The sequence below is a fragment of the Carassius carassius genome, chromosome 27 (assembly GCF_963082965.1).
Source record: "Carassius carassius chromosome 27, fCarCar2.1, whole genome shotgun sequence".
Lineage (NCBI taxonomy): Eukaryota > Metazoa > Chordata > Actinopteri > Cypriniformes > Cyprinidae > Carassius > Carassius carassius.
In genome coordinates, this window is record NC_081781.1 from 16,672,801 (window position 1) to 16,694,625 (window position 21,825).

A 21,825-nucleotide genomic window follows, 5' to 3' on the forward strand; every position below is an offset into this window, starting at 1 on the left:
TTTTTAGATGGTTTCAATGTCTGAACCATGTTAAGAAGCAATAATAATAATATAAATACATACAAAATGTGATGTATAATTATACATTTAAGTACTGAGTAATGTTTATTAACTACATGTACTTACTATATGGTTAGCATTAGGATTAGGGTTTGTCTTAGGGTTCCTTACATTTACATTTATTCATTTAGCAGACGCTTTTATCCAAAGCAACTTACAAATGAGGACAGTGGAAGCAATCAAAAACAACAAAAAGATCAATGATATATAAGTGCTATAACAAGTCTCAGTTAGGTTAACAGTACACGTAGCATGGGCTTTTAAATAATATAATAAATAAAAAGAAAACAGATAGAATAAAAAATAAAAAAACCTAACTAAATGAAAAGAAAATAGAATACAAAAAAGTTAGAAAGGTAGTGAGATTTTTTTAAAGAATAGAATTAGAATAGTGAGTGTTAAAGTTAGAGGGTCAAATAAAGATGTAAGAGATGGGTTTTAAGCCGATTCTTGAAGATGGTTAAGGACTCAGCTGCTCGGATTGAGTTGGGGAGGTCATTCCACCAGGAGGGAACATTTAATTTAAAAGTCTGTAAAAGAGACTTTGTGCTTCTTTGGGATGGCACAATCAGGCGACGTTCACTTGCAGAACGCAAGCTTCTAGAGGGCACATAAGTCTGAAGTAACAAATTTAGGTAAATAGGTGCAGAGCCAGTGGTAGTTTTGTAGTCAAACATCAATGCCTTGAATTTTATGCGAGCAGCTATTGGTAGCCAGTGCAAATTAATAAACAGAGGTGTGACGTGTATTCTTTTTGGCTCATTAAAAATGTATCTTGCTGCCGCGTTCTGAATTAATTGTAAAGGTTTTATAGAATTGGCTGGAAGACCTGCCAAGAGGGCATTGCAATAGTCAAGCCTCGACAGAACAAGAGCTTGAACAAGGAGTTTTGCAGAATGTTCCGAAAGAAAGGGCCTGATCTTCTTGATGTTGAATAAAGCAAATCTGCAGGATCGGACAGTTTTAGTAATGTGGTCTGAGAAAGTCAGCTGATCATCAATCATAACTCCAAGGCTTCTAGCTGTTTTTGAAGGAGTTATGGTTGATGTGCCTAACTTGATGGTGAAATTCTGATGAAACGATGGGTTTGGTGGAATCACAAGCAGTTCTTTCTTGGCAAGGTTGAGTTGAAGGTGATGGTTCATTATCCAGCAAGAAATGTCTGTTAGACAAGCTGAGATGCGAATAGCTACCGTCGGATCATCGGGATGGAATGAGAGGTAGAGTTGAGTGTCATCAGCATAGCAGTGGTATGATAAGCCATGTTTCTGAATGACAGAACCTAATGATGCCATGTAGACAGAGAAGAGAAGTGGTCCAAGAACGGAGCCCTGAGGCATCTCTGTAGTTAGATGTTGTGACTTGGACACCTCACCTCTCCAAGATACTTTGAAGGACCTAAGGTTACTTGCATGTAATTATGCATAATTTATTGTTATTGTAACAAGGACACCTTAAAATAAAGTGTTACCGAGTGAAAGAACATTTATATAAGTGAAAAAGTGGAAGTGAAGTGAAGTTGGGGTTGCGGTGCCTTGTCTCACCTCAGTCGTGGTATTGAAGGTGGAGAGAGCACTGGACATTCACTTCCCCCCACCTACAATCCCCGCCGGACCTGAGACTCGAACCCGCAACCTTCGTGTTACAAGTCTAACCCTCTATCCATTAGGCCAAGACTGCCCCCGAACATTTAAATTAAATCAGCAGCCACAATACAATAAAAAACGGACTATACAGTGTGTATAATGAGCTTTGAGAATGCAGGATTGCCAAACTGACTGAGAGTGATGAGAGGGACTGATCTGATTATATAATTTGTAATGCTTCATGTAAGTTATGGGAGTTTGAGCTTATGTTTGTGGTTCAAAATGTCTAAGAAACCCAACTGTGAAAAATGCGAGTATGAAAACTGGACTTTCACAGAGGTCTACGCACCTGTATTGCATGTACTTCCTCCCCATCCAGGAGGGCAGGCGCAGCGGAAAGTGTCTCCGTGGTCATAGCAGGTCCCTCCATTACTGCATGTGGTGGCATCACACTGACTTTCACCTAAAGACATGGTTTAAAATATTTCCAGTCAGTTGACATATGCAGTTAAACTACATAATAGGAAAAGAGGAGGTACTTTGATAATAAAACACAGAGAGGTAACTCACGTGAATGACAGGTCTTTCCTTTCCAGCCATTGGCACATTCACAGTAGAAGTCATTGACCAGATCCACACAGTGGCCGCCATTCTTACAGGGGCTCCGACTGCACTCGTTCACATCTGAGTGCAGAAACACAAGTGAAAAAGGTAAGATACTGAATGTAAACAGGATCAAGATGATGAGGAAGATGAAGATGGATACTCACTGAGGTCGCAGAGGTCTCCTTCCCAGCCGTCCGGACAGAAGCACTGGAAAGAGCTGATCCCGTCGATGCAGGTGCCTCCGTTTCGACACGGATTGCTCACGCAGTCGTTTACATCTGGATAGTCGATTTAAAAAAACCTCCATGAACATCAAAATTTTTCAAACAAAATATACATAGACAATGGGGTTCAAAAACCACACAAATCAGATCGATCATGTGAACTTTATACAGATGGTCAGATTTTTTTTAATATCATTTTTTTTTTTTTAGCTTAGTTGGCTTCGTGGCCAATTATGACAAATACGTTTTCAAATATACTAAGGAATACAAGTTTATTCATAAAATTATTAAATCAATAATTATGACTACCAATAAAAATGTTTTTTTTAACATTTTGTCTCAATTTTCAAATTCGATGGGGGATGCTAGTTGTAAAAAATGGGAAAAGTTTGACTTAAAATAGTTCTACAGCACAAGAATCTGCTAAAATTGCTTCAAATGTAATGTCAATAACCCATCTATTCTATAAGGATAAACTAAAATAACTGAAAAGCAAACAAACAAGAATGAACAGGCATCAGATGAATATGATTAAAAAAGGAAAAATGGTAAAACAGTAAAGATGACTCACTCTCGTGGCAGTATGTTCCTGTAAAGCCGCGGTCACAGGTGCAGGTGAAGTTGCCGCCCGGCTGGCTGATACATCGGCCACGAGGACCACACACATTAGAGTTGATGTGTCTCACACCCCCATCTGAGCTGTTACTCGCCACAGCAATCGTACAGCTGTCAATGACTGGAAATGACAAAACAAGACAAGCGGGAATAAAGATCAGATGGCTACTAAGCTGGACTATTGTGCGCTATAGTACAAAAATAGGTCATCTTTAGCTATTGCATCTCGGTCGGCAGCAGAACAGGAAGGGCAGTACCTTGGCAAGGGGTTGTCCTGCAGTGGTCCTTGAGATTTTCACAGGTCTTGCCCTCGTAGTCTTCAGGACAGGCACAGTAGAAGTCACCCGGCAGGCTGTAGCACAAAGCCTTGTTCTGACAGGGGCTCGGTTCACAGGTGTTTGGGTGAGACAGACTCTCCACCTTCAAATGAGACCGGGATCTTGAGTTAGACCGATCTTCTTAAACTATAGTGATAAACAGTCAGCTAAGCTGTAGAAGGCTCCCATAAGCCTACAGCTAAAGGAGACCGCACCATTCTACTCATACGAAAGACCAATCAAATCAAACTGTGCAGCTAAATTTAGACATCCTTCCGCTCTTACAGAACATATTTAACTAGGACGAGAAACACTTTTGCACATCTAGTTCTACTTCTACCTTGACTTGGCCTTGTTCTGGTAAATATTCTTAGAAATTAATTTAATCATTTACACAGAAACTCATAACTCTTACTATATTCTTTTAATATGTTAACATATTAAATATAAACGCTACATAATTTTATATAAATTGTAACAAAAAAAATCTTTAAATGGCTCTGTTATGACCAATGAATTTCAAACATGCCATCTAATTATTTCATATGAGCTTAATTATAAAATGATTAAATCAACAATTATTACTATGAATACTAAAACTATTTAAACATACACATTATTTTATACACAAAAATAAATACACATATTATACACATTTTAAGGATGCTGTGTCAAATTATCTATGGGCCAAAAGGTATTATTATTATGCATTTATTTTTAATATAACCAATTAAAAAAATTTAAATTGATAGGCAAATACAATAATATTTTTTAGTGAATACTTAAAATAAAGTTATTTTAAATTGCATTTTTTTTTGTATTTTTGATCAAATAAATGCTGACTTTGGTTAGCATAAGATAATTATTTTCGAAAACATAAAAATAAAATAAAAACTCACTACAAACACCTGTTCCAATCACGTTTACTGATGTAGGTTTCTGCAGCTATGACCCCTTCAATATTTATTTATTTATTTTTTTACAAATGGCTTCCAGGGAGATGAACCTTTGTTGAAATGTAAACAACCTCTCTAAAGTACACATTATAACCCAGCGGCCATGTAAGGTGTTAGTTCATACTATATCACTGTTCTCCCGAGCTCTAAGACTGCTCAATTTAGTTTATTAGAGATATACATTGTATATACTGGAAGCCGAACGCCTGCAAATGTATTCACAGTCAGTTATGTAAACGGACCGTCTTCAAATCAGACTTTATCAAGATACATTAAACTGCTATAGCAGACACATGTAAGAGATAATCAGCCATCTGTACTGGATACGAAGAAGAAAACCAAGTTGGATGTGTTTTATACAGTGGTACTGTATATTGGTAGTCAAAACCGGTCAACATATAATTTTAAAATGTGCATCTGAAGCTTACTAGAAGAAAACAGATCTCAGAAGATTTTGTATAGTTGTTTGAAAATTTTACTCAATCTAGAAATAGTATGTCACAGTTTTTTTATAATGACTGATCCAAATCTGATCCCATATCAGGACGTGTTAGATGTCAATACTGTACTAAAGCTTTATATGTAGCCTGATGTGCACCTGCACTGAAAACAGCTCTACCAGATCAAAAGCTTCCCTAGTATAGTCTCACTTCTCCAAGAGACTGCAGACGGTATGGTCTAATCTGAGCTCATGTCATGCCAGGCATGAATATAACGTGAAAATCAAGGCCTTCTCTTTCCCGGGCTGATTGTGGGCAGGCAGCCAGGAGGGCAAGAGAAGAGTTGCCTCATTCACTACAACTTATTTTTAGTCTGCACAGTAAAATGAGACTGGCTCAGGACCAGCTTCCAGCACCTCTATGGAAGTCCATTTTTAGCCTGCCACTAGACTTAAACTGGCTCCAGACCAGTAATAATGGTCATATGAAGAAAAAAAATACTCCAGCCCTCCACCCAAACCCTACTCTAGTTACCCTGGCGCATCTGTGGCAGAATAGCAAGCTTGATCTGCCTTACATCAAGGCTTTAAACATGCATACATGCAACAGCAGGGGTGCCGACCAATTTAGCCGTGCCGAACGAGATTGTGAGCAAAGCATGAATGGAGAAGTGATCATCTGTAGTACTTCATGATTAATCAAGAATAAGCCCCAATGTTTACATTAAATGTTTACAAACCAACAGATGCATTCTGACTAAACCTTGAATTGTCATTTCCTGTCTGCTTTACCTACTATTTGTAAAAAAAAACGGACGGAAAAAGGCAAAGGCAAAAAATTAAATTAGAGCACAAACAAAACCAAACAATACAATAAACAATACAATAAAAACATCTGGGCATAAAAAAAAGAAATACATCTGGGCACAAAACAAAAACATCTAGGCACCACAAAACAAAATAAATACAACACACAAAAACAAAACAAAAATATCTGGGAATAAAACAACAACGCATAATAAAAAAACATCTGGGCATAAAACAAAAATTAAAACATCTAGGCACCACAAAGCAAAACCAAACACAAAACGAATCATGCTATCTTGCTGAAAAATACTGACAAAAAAGTTGATTGTAAAAAGCAGTTTTGCACTATAGCAATGTCTTTAACACTATAAACATTAAAGATTCTCACCTCACAGAGCATCCCTGCATAGTTTGTCGGGCATTCACAAACAAAGCTGTCCAGAATAACATGGCAGCGGCCGCCGTTTTGACAAGGACCACTGGTACATTTGTTCCTTGAGATTTCACAGTGTAAGCCCACAAAACCTGGAGGACACTGACAGTGGTAACCTCCATGAACCAGCTCCTGCACATACACAAATAAAATGACACTTAATATAAATAACACAATTAATTGATACTCTATAGTTAACAAAGTAAAGGCTATACCTTGCATGTTGCTCCATTCTGGCACTGTCCATGGCAGCCATTGAGATCTGCAGTCATGGGCAAATTAAATGAAGCAATTAATCAATGGCTAAGTGGAAGAAATCAGCACAGCGGTTAGGAGCAGCTGAAGACGTGCAATTAACTCAAATTAGATGAGCTTGGTGAGTGTGCTGAAGATGGAAATGTTAGTACAATCAACACAAATGTGAGGCACAACCAATAACCCAGCATGCAACAGTAGCTGTATCCCAAGACAAAATATACAGTGTGAAGAGCACTGCAGGATATCAAGTGTCCAAAGAGAAACCCTGATTGCAACTATAGTGTATGCTGTTAAAGATGGAGGAAAGGAGAGGAGAGGAGAGGAGCATAAGGAGATACTGACTGATGTCACAGTTCTGTCCAGCCCATCCTTGAAAGCAGTCACAGTGATATCCACCAATCATGTTTTTGCAAGAGTGAGCATTTACACAAGGCTTCCCCATACATTCATTTGCATCTGTGAAAGTGAGGGAAAGAAAGAGTTGGGAGATTTTGTAGACAGTTGGTAGATTGGGAGATTGAAGAGAAGGAGATGGGAAGTGTAGAGTAGCAGGAGAGGGGCAGAGAAATCAGAGATCTCGTTGTGTAACCCCACCACCATTAAGCCCATTGAACAGGCTGCTGGCTTGAAACTCTAACAGTCCCAAGGATGCCAGTCTGCTTGACTTCCTGATCAATTACCATTACACAGCCAAAAAAAATAAATAGAAAAAAAAGAAGAAAAAACACAACAAAAACAACCTTTATCAGTATATTTGTCTTGTTCTATGAGAAAAAAAATTCTAAACATCTGTAAAACATCATAATTTTCCTTAAGATATTAAGACTTGTATTGAAAAGATGTATCTTAAATGGCCCTACTGCAATATAATATAATATAATAAAATATAATATAATATAATATAAAATTTATATGAACATAAATAGAAAATATACAAAATAATTATTTTATTAAATGTTCTTCTTAAACAGATCTTATTTTAATGAAGTTTTAAAAATTTTACTGAAAAAAAAAAAAAAACAACCGAGAAAATATTTTTTTGCAACATACATGAAACATACATGAAGGTTCCACTCAAAATCACCCCTCCTTCTGCTCATCTCTCCTCTATTAGTCTACAGCAGGTGACCAGCCATTTCAGTGGGCTATGACTCTTTTGACTTTGCCATGAAAAAACTAGGGCTTATTAGGTGTTTAAATATTTATCAGGGGCCCCTAGTGAGGTGCGCTCTGCTCCCCTGCACACCTGTCCTCCAGGAAACACGACTCCCCATCATGCTCAGGCCTGGCTCTTGTGAGTGAAACCCAAGCTGGAGGCTAAGGTTCGATGCGTAAGAGGAGCAGCCCGACTCCTGTTCCCACCCCATGCTTGTTTACAGGTCACAATCCACTTCCTTTCACATTCATCACTTCCCCTGATGAGGGCTGAACACTATTGTGAGCAAAAGGATGATGGAAACTCCTGTGGCGCCTGCAATGCCATCTGATCTAGTCTTGGATCCAGGTCTAAGGCTGGCTCTCCTTGTTACATACACATATATGGGTGTCTTACAGTCAACAAGGATCAGGTTGCCACTATTAGAAGTTCTTCATGCAGTCTAATCAAATCACTTGTTTCAACTCTTGCTTTGTCTAAAACACATGCAGGCTTGTCAAGTGCATGCAATTTAAATTTAACGCACCATATTCAACCATTCGGGTGCATAATGGTTCATATTTTTCAACAAATGGCAATGCAAAAATGAATAATATGGTATGAGTGGAAGGTCCATTAAACAGTATAAATTAAAAACTCAAATGTTACAGTTCAAAACACGACTGCAAAACAGGAGGTTCTCAATCTTACCGATTTGACAGGTCTTCCCAACCCACTGAAGAGGGCAGACACACTCAAAGCCATTTTCCAGGTCGACACATGTTCCGCCTTGTGCACACGGGCTGGAGGCACATTCATCCATGTCTGCAAAATCAACACAAAATCATGTTTCATTCTGCCGATATGAAAAACACACCTGAAATTGTGCTTTAAAATGACACGCTGAGAGACAGTTTGCATTAAAAAAAGCTATTAAATATTATGGGATGTTTTCAGTTTCATGCATATAAACATTCAAACTGGCCAATTTAACACCCAGCATGTGTGTGCAGGCTATTCACCGCCCACCACACACACACACACACACACACTGCAGATACATTTCTAGAGAAAGAATCAGTTATATTGATAAAAAATTATATAAAGTAGGGCAAGCCATTATGATGTACACAGTGTAATGGAAACGTGTCAACATATCTGCTTTATTGTTTAGATTTTGCACCATTTTCCCAGAATTTAAATGAAAATCCGTCATAAAGCAAAATGCATAGCATGCACTCTGAAAACAATAAATGTGAACAATTTAGATGATGAATTGGTTCATGCGTCAGAAAGGTAGGTCTCAGTTTGGTGCAATAATAAACAATTCAAATGATGTACAGTCAGTATATGGATGTTTCATAATGGCTTCACACATGTCCAGTCATAAAAAAAACAAAAACACGTGAGGCCAGTATAATAATGTAACAGTAAACATGCATGAGTCCGTTATAATAATGTAACCGTAAACACGCGTGAGTCCGTTATAATAATGTAACCGTAAACACGCGTGAGTCCGTTATAATAATGCGTGTATGAGTGCTCTTGATGCACTGATTGCAGATTGTATTTATGCACAGGCACAGACATTTCTGTACATTCACGTTGTTTCCACAAACATTCACAATAATGTTTTGATTTGTCATGTTTATGTTGCCGTGTACTGTACTTTTTTTCTTTCATATGTGCTTATATGGGCTCCTTATATCACTTGCTTCTCTGGTGTCCTTTTGAAGTTTCTAAGTGTCCTTTTTTGGAAAGACATCAAAATGTATCTTTAAAAAGCTTGCAGAAAATAAAGATTTTTGAGACCCTTTAATCTTTTGGTTTACTTTGCTGGATATAGCAAATGATGAAAAAATAAACATTTGAAACGAGATAAATGGTCTATACTTAATTTCTTTGCGTGTGCGATTAATCAATTAAAATCACAGAAAAAGGGTGTGATTAATTAGATTAAAAACAAATCATTGATTGACAGCCCTAAATATAATATAATATAATATAATATAATATAATATAATATAATATAATATAATATAATATAATATAATATAATATAATATAATATAATATAATATAATAGTGGCTATGGAGAAAGGGCAGGAGAGGGCATGGTGTTCATCAGAGAGAGCAAAGGCTTTTCTTTATGCAAGACTGTAACACGATTAGAGTTCGATATAATCCTGGTCGCCAGATTAGCTGCTATTAGAGCACAAATCATTACAGTTTTAATAGGGGCACAAAGTACGGAGCAGGAGCCATTTGAAATTTGGAAGAAAATAGGAGGAAACGAAAACAAGAGAAATTCCTCCCTCCTTTCTTCTCGCTTTAGTCTTATACATATATTGTGGTGAATGGGGTGGAGCAGGGTGTGTAAAAGGGTCAGACAGGCAAGTGAACAGGGAAGACGTGGGGGGAAAAAACCTTTATGGGTGAAATGGTTGGGGGGAGGGGGCGAATGTCCAAATTCCAGCAGGGGACCCTGCTGTTGCTATGACGATAGAAACACAGCCCCATATGTGGTGGATGAGACCGAGTAGGTAGGATGTGAAGCGAGTGATGAAGAGTGTGAGAAATACCAAAAATTAAAACACTGGGCATCCAGGAGGTGAGAAACACATTTGCAACCGATCAAATACGAGCTCTGTGGCGCTAAAGTGGGATGCTTTGTGGAACGGGAGGGGTGGAAAAGGAAGGGCAGCCCATGCATGACACACTGTGTTCTCAATTTGTAAAGCCAAATGGTGGTTCAAAGTGAAGACAGATTATGCAAATCCCCCCTGTCTCAGTGATGGGTATCACCAGACTCTAATCCGGGACCCGTAAGAGCTCAGGCTATGCTCGCTATGCAATGGGACCCTGCTGTGCTTCCAAAATCCAAGACCAGTTTCCCCTGCCATGCACCTGACACATCCCAGCATGACAAGCAGCCAAGCAGCACACTGGCAACAGCATCTGGACACATGTTGGGGAGGGGACGGGTGTCTGTGATCTAGTCTAGGTCTGTAACTAGGTCTCCAGATGGAACAAACTGAGCCTGGAAAAAGACAGATGGGAAGGTGCACAGAAGGTTTACGCACCTTTAGCACAAGTGGGTCCCTCCCAGCCTGGGGGACACTGGCACTCAAACCCGCTCGGGACTTCATGACACGTGCCTCCGTTCGCACAGGGGTTGGAAACACATGCATGTTCAGCTGCAAAACACAACAGTGCATCATAAATACAGACAGAAAAGACACTGATAAAATGCCATGACTTTGTGATTTGTTGCTCTATCCATTCATAGAATTTTTCATCTAATTATCAATTTATCAATCTATCCATTTATCAATTTATAAATCAATCCATTTATCAATCTATTCATTAATCCTTGCATTAAATTATCCATTAGTTCATCCATTAATCACTATCAGGCCATCTTACATTTTTCCATCCATCCATCACTCAATCCATTTATTAATCTATCCATCTATTTATTACTACCCATCCATCCATCCATCCAACATCAATTCATCCATCCATTTATTAATATATCCATTCTTCCATTTATCCATCCATCCATGCCAACACCACCAATTCAACCCAACATCCACCCATAATTTTTTTTATATTCATACACCCATCCATCTATTCATCCATCTATTCATCCATCCATCATTTTTTCTATTTATTCCTCTATATATTCATCATTTTTCTATTCATCCAACCATCAATCCATCAAATTCTCAATTTAATTATCTATTTAGCAATCTTTCGATTTATATATCCATTTATAAATCAATCAGTTTATCAATCTATCCCTTTACCCATCCATCTATTCATTTATCCATGCATTGAATTATCCATGTATTCCATCCTATTATCAGTCCATAATTTTTCTATTCATCCATCCATCTTTTTCCTATTCATCCACCCATCCATTCACTCATAATTTTTTATATTTATCCATCCATATTTCCATTGAATTACTATCCATCCTCCCATAATTTTTTATTCATCCATCCACATATCCATCTTTTTTTATTAATTTATCCATACATCCATAGTTTTTCCTATTCATCCATCCATTTGTACAACATCACCTAATTAATTGCTCCATGCTCTTTTTTTTATTATTATTATTACTGAATCCTCCATTCATCTCTTACCTATTTCACAGTTCTTGCCCGAGTACCCTTCGGGACAGGCACAGTTATATTCATCTGGTTCAGAGTTCATGCAGGTCCCGCCATTGACACAGGGATGGTGCCTGCCGCAGTAGTTTAGATCTGTAAAGCCACATAAAAAAAATTAACTGGGGTACTTCCACGGGGAAAGAAATACTTACACTATATTCTGATTTTTATTTTTTTTAGCCTGCAAACATTTGCTCTTTAAATGAAAACAGTTGGCAGAAACTATTGCTGGGCTCCAAGCAGGCCTTGTAAGGCGAGGCTGTGCACATAAAAGCTGGTAAATAAATAAAGAGAACTGTAGGCACCTCTCAGCTGCTTCTCATTCCTAACCACCTTCCAGGATGCACACTGACCAACAGATCAGATATCCGAGCGCCACTCCAATCACAACCATAATATCCAGAGTGCGTGTTTGTACGTGCGTTGTCACATGATGCACAGCCTGTGCTAACATTGCAGCCAACAAACCAGCTCAGTGTAAGATGCTGTAATTCTATTTAACACCACGATATTAATTTGTTGCCCTGGCACCTCCACGGCTGGATGTTCACAGGCTTAATGTATTCATTCTGATCTACTGCTGACAATTTTTTGGGTCAATTCCAGGTTGACCTCCATTTTTTTGAAAACTAACTAGGTCAAACCTTCAGTTTCAGTGCATTTAGGACCCATACCTTTATTGCAGAGGAGACCGCCCCAGTTCTTCTCGCAAGTGCACTGCCAGGGCATGACACAGGTCCCGTGCAAGCAGCCGGGGTACGGCAGACACTCGTCACAGAACTGGCCCTGCCAGCCGTAGTTGCACCTGAAAACCACATAAGGGTGTTAACACCTAAAGGACCGAAACACCATGACATCTTAATGACAGACAGAAACAAACATACAGCTGCACATCGCTGCGCTGATACCTAATCTTATACAAGGCAACATTCCTTGCGACAAAGGTTAAGAACACTTTCACGACCGTGCAGACACGCACTCCCCCCTTTGGGCGGTATGATCGCAGCCTGGGGGTGCAGAGGGAAATGCTGGACAGGGGTTAACTAATCATTGGTTTATAGCAGCACTCCGCTATTCCAAGGCCAGTGGTGCGCTCTCTCCATCCACCACCACACCCCTCACCCAGCTGTCTTGTCATTTCTGAGCAGGCTATTTTAAGACAGCTCTCCTCCATGGCCTAACTCCAGCTGCCAAGTGGAGAGACGCTGTCTGCATATCTCCACCTCAGTGTCTTGAAGAGAGAGAAACGGCACAGACCTAACACTTACCAGCCTTACAAATAACTACTGAATATAATTTTGAATATCAAAAGTGATCATATTTAACATTGAAATAATATGAATATTATTAATATTAACTTGTAGAAATTAAAACTACCCAAGATTTATAAATTCTATGAATTAATTGTTTTGCATCAAATTGTTGTTAATGACACTAAATGTTATCAAATTAATTAAATTTTTTTTTCATCATTTTAATGTGCTAGTATTACATGCATTTGTATTTTACATTTACATTTATCTAAAAGGTGAGATCAATGCATCAATTAAAAAATACAAATTAGGACCACAATGCCCAGCTCACAACAACTCCAAAAGCATTTAAGGTGAAAAGCAATGGTGTATACAAACTAAATAAGGCAAATGTGCTCTTCGAGAAGGTGGGTGAAGTGGATTTGGCCACTGCATACACACCTGGCACATTCTCTGCATGGAGGCCTTGATCCAAATCCACTTTTAACATATCCAGTGTGTTCTCTGAAATAGCCCCCCAGAGCTGTGCCCAAGGGGCAGGTCAGAGGCTGGATTACTTACACCAGAGCACACACAACCTCATGCTGCCCAGTAACAACCGTACTAGTATTGTATGAAAGAGCATGTAGGCAGCAGAGTGTGTGTGTGTGTGTGTGTCTGAACCCTGCCTGTGCATGGAGGCGTTCAGCTCTGCCGAGCACTCCCAAACTTAAGCGTGCTCACTAACTCAGAGAAAGAGAAAGTTGCATTGCATTTACTTTATCTGTCAGGACATGTCCATTATTACAATAAAAACACATTTAACTTAAATCGCAAGTGCATTTGTATTTCAATTTGTTTTCACATTTGATTCCCAGCATGGGTTTGTAAAGGCTCCACAAAGTATTAGTGCACTGAAAGGGGTAGTTTACCCAAAAATGCTGACCTAAACATATTGGACTTTAACTGTGTAGACAAAAATGTTTGAAACAATCTTCAAAATATATTTTTTTTGTGTTCTGTAGAAGTAAGTTTGGGAAGACATGAGGGTGAGAAAATGACGACAATTTTCATTTTTGTGTTTAACTTTAAATAATGCTAGATTTTTACATTTACTTTTAATTATTTTAATGTTCTTAGGATATATGAAAAATAAAGTATACTACACTACACTTTTGGCAAAAATGTCCCAACACTTTTTGCAGCCCACTAATACATCTACTGGTAATTGTCTGTGGCAACCTCAGTCCTCTAGTCTCCACCTCTTTCCTTCCAAGGATTATCAAGCTATGACGGCAGGGAAGCGAGTCACCACATCCTGCAGGGGAGTGAGGCTTCCCAAATACTTAGAACTTCCCAAATATTTAAACTCTGAAATAAAATATTGGCCTCTGCTTCCTAGCCCCGGTTCCAGAAACTCTTTCTTCCAGGCCATCAAGAAACTTGGGTACATGATATCCTCAAGCATGTTTTTGGCTACTCTTGGCCTTTCTGATGCCTAAGGCAGAAAATACCCAGGTGAAGGAGGGCAGAAGAATGAGGGCAGGTATCTGTGCTCCGTAGAAGTAATGTTTGAAGGGTCCTTAAGTGTCTGAATGATTTGTTGTTAAAAGAATTCAGTATGTCATCATCGTCTAGAGTGACGTCCTGGTTTAGACACCTCTGGATCTACTCATTCGCTGCCCGTAGACACAGTGAGGTTAAAGGTGGCATGAGCAAAAAGCTTTCCTCATGCCAAACACTAAGAGCTTTTCCTGTGGTAAAGGAAGAAGGCAGAGCTAAGCTACAGGAAAAGACAAGGGGAATGCGATGTGCGATGGCGAGGTGGATTTCACGCTGTGCTCCAACACAGGAAGCATCAGAATTTCCTGTGACAGTAAGAGCAAAATACCACCATTTGACAGAATTATCATATGATGATAATGTCCAAATGGTATGTTGGGTCACTGCTTTGGGCAAAAATTCTAACTAGATTTTAACAGTTTATAAAGAAAACATAGAGGCTTTGCAAAACACGCCATGTGAGTGGCTAGAGTGTTATGAGAGGTTAAAGTCTTCAAAAAGTGTTGAACAGCACTGCTATGTGGTTGCTACAGTGTTTTGGGTGGTTTATAAATCCCAATACAAAGAACCCTTAGATATGATTCAAAACTCTCCTTCAGTCCATTTTTTGCCAGTTATATCATCTGCCAGATGAAAACTGTACATTAGATCGATTAGTGTAACAGGAATTACATACTGAAGGATAGGGATATTTCCCCCAAAATTAAAGTTTCATTAATTAATCACCCTTTTGAACACATAAGACTTTCGTTCATCCTTCTATTGGAAACCCATGCCGACAGAAGGTGAGCAATTGATGACAATTTTCATTTTTGTGTTGACTAAAACCCTAGTATGTGCAGCAATAATTGTGATGCCTAATGCATTTCATCCCATCAAATCATAATCGATCACAACTTTAAGGCACTCCAGAGAAAGTACAGCGTGATCAAAAATGCATATCAAACAAAAACAGCTTGGACAAACAATGGCTTCATTGCACTAATTAATTAATGGAAAGGTAAACAAACGAATAGACCTTATCAGCATGAGCACATATGGCTCTGCTGAAATTAAGGAGCCAGATTAGCCTGGCCAACCGAGCATGAAATGATGCTCAAACACTTACGTGCATTCTCCAGGCACCGAACAGCCTCCGTGAATCAGATTACAGCCCTGCTTGCAGATTGCTGGGAGAGGAGAGGGAGAGAGGGAGGGAGGAGAGGTCAGCATTGTTTGTGTTGCCTTACAAAATCGACAAGATAAATTCATAATGCCTGCTGTGACAGAAGACAACTTTATGGCCCGAACACATATATATGCTTGCCCCTTTCCGCCCATGTTACGCCCACCTGCTCGTACCCTTGCTCATTAGGATGGTGGCTGGTGATTTACTGCCTTTTTATTTAATGGGGTATATACAGAGGAGTTTAGGTTGCCTGCAGTGGTCGGTTAAAGACATCAAAACCCCCAGCATCACTCAGATTAATTGAGCTAATGGAAAGTGTGACTCCAGGACTGTAGAGGTGTCGTTTACAACACAATCTCACCTCCAGGCAAAGGACCAAAGATCAGAGGCCTGTGAAAACACTGATAGCAGCAGGTCTCTTTACAGGGTGGTAAAGGGCAAGATTTAACAGGGTTTCTTTTTATACGCTTCAAGACATTAGCCAGCTCTAGTTCATCCTTCATGAAGGGCAACGTGGCTAATAACACTTGGCTAGATATTAAGGATGCCAGATAAATCATTAACATTAAACCATCAAATGTAATCTTAAAATACATCAAATTTTCTCTAATTTTTTTCATACTGCACATTTTGATGCACACTTTACACTTTAAATAAAATAAAAATAAATTTTAGTGCAGTATTGTTATTGTTAACTAAGACAAAAAAAGTTAATTGAAATAAAACTGACATAAAACTAAATATTAAACTTAATTGAAAACTTTAAAGTAGCACTTTAGTATAGGAACTTATTCTCACTATTAACTACCGTATTTTTCGGACTATAAGTCGCACCTGAGTATAAGTCGCATCAGTCCAAAAATACGTCATGAGGAAAAAAACATTTATAAGTCGCACTGGACTATAAGTCGCATTCATTTAGAACCAAGAACCAAGAGAAAACATTACTGTCTACAGCCGCGAGAGGGCGCTATATGTTTTCAGTGTAGACTACAGGAGCACTGAGCAGCATAGAGCGCCCTCTGGCGGTTGGAGACGATAATGTTTTCTCTTGGTTCATTTCTCTCGGTTCATGTCAAATTAATTTTGATAAATAAGTCGCACCTGACTATAAGTCGCAGGACCAGCCAAACTATGAAAAAAAAGTGCGACTTATAGTCCGGAAAATATGGTAGTTGCTTATTAGCATGCCTATCATTGACATTAGCTGTGTATTAGTACTTATATAAAGCACATATTATGCATGACAATATTCTAGATTTCTAATCCTACCCAATACCTAAATTTAACAACTACCTTACTAACTATTAATAAGTAGCAAATTAGGAGCTTATTGAGGCAAAAGTCATAGTTAATGGTTTGTTAATAGTGAGAATTGGATCTTAAAATAAAGTGTGAATGAAATAACTACTAAAAGTACTACGCAAGTACTTAAAGTGACACTGAAATAAAGGTAAATAAAAATACAAAAGCACATACTTAAATTTCGCCTAAAATTACAATAAAACAAAAAATATAAAATATATTTTTTTTGTAGCCATAACATTACACTGCAAAGGTAAGTACAAAATACAAACGGTCAACATCATTCACCTGTCCGGCAGTCCTCTCCCATCCAGCCGTCTAGACATACAATATTTCCTGATGGATCGCAGCGGTAATGGCCAAAGTAGTCGTCTCTTGGTCGGCACTGTTTGTTGCACTTACTCCCATAGTAGTTCTCATCACATCGGACCCGGATGCGGTACTCAATGTGGGCAATGATGCCGGGATGCTGGATGGACTGCCAGTGGTCTCCGGGATTCACCATGCTGGCATGAATGTGTTGCTCGATCAAATTCTTCTCGCCGGCTGAAAAAAAAAAAAAAAAAAAAAAAAAAAAAAAAAAAAAAAAGAGAAGTAGACACATAAATTATATACTTTACATGAAAAACTATATTTTGCACAAACACTGTTATCAGAGATGGACAACTTGTAGTCCAACTAGTGCCTATTTAATTACTTAAGATCTGTAATTACTAGATTTTATATTTAGGCTACAATTAGGCCCAATCCCAATTCTATTTTATACCCCTTCCCCTTCCCCTACCCCTCTGTCTACCCCTTTCCCTTGTCCCTTGAAACAGAGTGTCAAGGGGTAGGGGAGAAAATATTCCCCTAAGGATTGGGACACCACTACCATGATGTCACACGCCATCATTCGTCGTCTAGCTCTTACAATACACACATATACTGATGTGCTGGTGTACATTAGAGCCTTTAATTATCGTTCTGTATTAATGAGCTGCTTACTGACACACGCACATATCGGAAATCGTGCAGCTCACACATCCAGGAGAAAATAAACTTGTCAACACTGCCCCACAACTTTTATTTTTACTTTTAACTGTATCAGCCATGTTGCCGAGATAATTCATACCCCTTCGTTTGAAGTGTGGTCCCGAAAAATCTTCGTTTGAAGGGCTATCTGACCCTTCCCCTTACCCCTTCCCCTCCAACCAAAAGAGAATCGAGACACCCCTACCCCTAAAGAGGAAGGGCTAAGGGGTAGAATTGGGATTGGGCCTTAATTTAGAGTGTGATTTTAGTCTGCTATTTTGTGCAAAAAAAACTTTAAGTAAACAATATAATAATTACATATAATAAAAACTTCAAGAACACAAAACAATTATATAAAAATTAAGAAATACAATTTCTAAAATAAAACTTACTCATTCCATTAATTCACATGTCAGTTAACAACCAGTACAATGTGATAACAAATGGGTGCGTAGATCAGCTGTAAAACAAGAGACAGGACAGACCCTGATTTTAAGCCATAAATTTACTAGTGAGTGACTCAGACTATCCTGTCCCTGCCAACTTCCTGCCTCACAAATCCATTCAGACAAATCACAGCACAACAAAGATACTCACACATGAATGACACCACTGACGAAACAAAGGGTTTTCAATTAGTTCTCAGTTAACCATTCGAAATCAAGTACTTTATTAACTGATTATTACAGCTCCTTTTTAACTAAAGTGGGAAGTTTTGTCATGGACATGGAGAGGTGTGGTATTGCTTTTCTAAGTGACCAGACTTCTGATTTTCAGTAAGCAGGCAATAAAATGGGCAAAAAGACCAGAATATTATACAGACTTAGGGTTGGACCAGTAACCATTAAGCAACCATCCAGAACACCCTAGCAACTAGGGACGGGTACCGAAACCCGGTATTAAACTGGCCCCGGGGCTAAATTATGAAAGACCGTAGTATCAGTAAGATCTTGACGGTATCGGTTCTGCTTTCGGTACTGGAGAAAAAAACAATAATATACTATGTATTTTTGCTTAATAATGTTATCATGCACATTTTATCTCACCAAACATTTCTAATGTGTGATCATATTAAGATGTTTGTCTGTGAGATCTGCGAGATCTCTCATGCGTGCCGCGGAGGCTGTCTGTCAGTCACACACACTCACAAACACCACAATGAGCGCGGCGCACACAAAACTCCCGCATAATAATAAAGAGTAACGATGGCGAAGAGATTTGCTTAATGTTATTGTGCACATTTTATCTTACCAAAAATTTCTAATTTGCGATATTATTAAGACGTCTGTGAGATCTCTCATGCACGCCGCGGAGGCTGTCTGTCAGTCATACACACACACACACACACAACAAGAACGAGCGCGGCGCACACACACGCATAAGGGGCCGTTCACATATTGCGTCTTTTGCGTGCTCAAGTTCGTTATTTCAAATGTAGGCGCGCGGTATGCGCGCTCATAATGGAAGCGACGTGGTCGCGGCGCGCACAAGATGCGACGAGCTCGTTTTTTTCCAGGCGCATCCACATCGCATCGAGTTAAAAACATCTCAACTTTTCAGAAAGCCGCAAGCGCACCGCAGGTCATGTAGCTTCCTCACCTTTTCCGTAACAACGTTGAAAGCTCAGCCAAGATGAAGGAACAGCTGATAGCTGTATGTGGATTTTTAAATTAATTTAGTAGCAGAGCTACTGCAAGCAGTTTTTAATGCTGCAAATCCATTTATCCATTGCTGAAATTTCTGCGTCTTCATGGAGAGAGCAGGTCATGGTTGCTTAGCAACGGCAGACTCCTCAGGAGCGCAAGTGCCCGAAATCTTTGGGGAAAAAATCAGAAAGCGGCGTGCCTAGCGTTTTCCACGCGTTTTTAGACGCGATATGTGAACGGCCCCTTACAGTACGAAAACTCCTGCTTAATACAAAGAGTGACGATGGCGGAGACAGCAAAACGTTCCAAAATGTGGTTATATTTCACTAGAGTTGAGGCAGACAACGCTGGTTGTCATAAGTGCAACAAAATTTTTGCATGTAAGGGCGGAAACACAAGCAATCTGTCAAAGCATCTTTCAAAAGTGCATTATGTGCAGATGGAGAAATGCAAAGTTTTCGACTGCCTAACACAACACAAAGTAACACCACACAAAGTACCGATAAGAATACCGTTAAAGTAACGGACCGTTAAGCAGTATCGGTAAGAGTACTAATACTGTTAAAACCTTAACGATACCCATTCCTACTAGCAACAGCACTGAAATCCCCTAAAATCACTCAATTTCTAGTGAGTTCTAGTCAAAATCTAGTTCTTCTAATAAAAACATTGATGTCTGGCCAGAGGGAGGGGTGCGAGTTTGACTGCTGTTACCAGGGAGATCTGGGCAAGATTGGCAGGCAGAGGATGCCAGTGGTCTCCATAGCCGTCCACTTTCAGCTCTTAGCACTAACTGTCCTTGATGGAGCTGGATCCCCACCCTAGTCCTAATCATCAAGCACACTGTCCACCAGGACACAGACCCTCAACACGACAATGAGAGCGGTTAGAATTCACATCAAGAGCTCCATTTTCCAAAGCTTTCCCAGCCTCTCTGCAAAGAAAGCAATCTTTATCGCAGTGGGATCGGAGACAGCGAACAATCACGGTGGAAACGGGGGGCCTACGATTTCCTCTGTCCTGATGTGCAGAGTGCGTCCGCGTCTTTCTCCTCTGGCAAACACACATGCGGGCCGAACATACACATACCTTCCTCTCCGTCCCCTGACAATGTCGACTGAATTAAGCAACAAAAACAGAAATAGCCCTGGCGCTTCCAGATAAAGAACAATGGAGCGAGCTTTTGCTGGCCCGTTCTGCCCAATGTCTAAACACTGGGCAGTCCAGAGCCCTTCCTGCAGAGTAAACACAATGCTACAGGACTTTTTCCTGCAGACTGCTGGCCCTACCACGGACACGTACACATACGAACCATTCTGACAGACTGCCAAACTTTATTTGCCCCAGCGAAAGAGTGAGAGACATATTTTTTGCCCTTGGGTTTCTGAGAGACAGACAAGGAGACGTGTCCGGTTTAAGAAAAGAGGTGCGGCAGCTCTGAGCGTTCACACTGCATACTAAACAAGTAGTATCAAACGGCATTGGAGAGAGGAGGATGTACTGGCGCTTTTGTTGCCAAGCCTTGCATGAGTACAGACTGCAGATAGTCGCATCAGACAGACCTTGGCAGCCTTCTCTCTCTATGACAAGATCATTAATGTCTGGCACGCCTCTGTACTATGGGCTTGTGTGATAAATGAAGCCACTGTCTCAAACAGAGCTCTGCCAAGTCATTGAGAGTGCTCCAGATCATCAAAGAGAGCTTGTCAATTTCAAGCATTTCTAATCAATGGTCCCTAGAGCTTACAGATGGTCTGGTGAAAACTTCTAGAGTCATTTTTAAACTCTAAAGGTATTTTCAAAGATTTGGTTGTATCCTAAATAAATAACTTGATCATATGTTCAAATATTTTCAATATTTTAATTAAATTACATTCTGACTGCAAATCAGGCACATTAAAAACGATGTGCTCTAGTGATATTTATCTTGATTTCTTAGTTTTCTTCACAGATATATCACATATTTCATCTCAAACTCTTTGCTGACACTGCTGTTGTAAACAATTACAATAACATTTGGGGTGGTAGAAATCAAGCCACAGATTAGTTTTAAAGCAACAATGTGTTTCTTTATGACAGGCTTTTATAGTCAAAGATTAAAATTATACTTAAAATTAAATAGCATTAAATAGAATATGGTGTAAGCAAGTTTCCAAGTTTTCATGCGATTATAATATACCATAAAAGAAAAACAAAAAAAAACACCAAACAAAAACACAAATGAACACTTTATTTTGACAGTCCTTTTAACACAATTTGTTGACTAAGTAATGTTGCACCTAC

The 21,825-nt window shown here is 39.2% G+C and overlaps 1 protein-coding gene across 2 annotated transcripts in view; it reads right to left on the minus strand.

Moving 5' to 3' along the window:
- The window catches only part of jag2b (jagged canonical Notch ligand 2b), a 56,823-nt gene that overhangs the window by 8,928 nt on the left and 26,070 nt on the right, over positions 1-21,825 (minus strand). The window contains exons 4-17 of one of the 2 annotated variants that reach the window (XM_059512977.1): positions 17,171-17,428; positions 15,518-15,578; positions 12,289-12,419; positions 11,588-11,707; positions 10,520-10,633; positions 8,148-8,261; positions 6,644-6,757; positions 6,259-6,305; positions 5,999-6,175; positions 3,349-3,511; positions 3,048-3,212; positions 2,417-2,530; positions 2,217-2,330; positions 1,996-2,109 (exon numbers count right to left, since the gene is read on the minus strand). In XM_059512977.1, coding sequence (XP_059368960.1) covers positions 1,996-2,109; positions 2,217-2,330; positions 2,417-2,530; positions 3,048-3,212; positions 3,349-3,511; positions 5,999-6,175; positions 6,259-6,305; positions 6,644-6,757; positions 8,148-8,261; positions 10,520-10,633; positions 11,588-11,707; positions 12,289-12,419; positions 15,518-15,578; positions 17,171-17,428 — 1,806 coding nt within the window. The remainder of the gene's footprint in view (positions 1-1,995; positions 2,110-2,216; positions 2,331-2,416; positions 2,531-3,047; positions 3,213-3,348; positions 3,512-5,998; positions 6,176-6,258; positions 6,306-6,643; positions 6,758-8,147; positions 8,262-10,519; positions 10,634-11,587; positions 11,708-12,288; positions 12,420-15,517; positions 15,579-17,170; positions 17,429-21,825) is intronic. The other variant, XM_059512978.1, reaches the window with a different exon arrangement.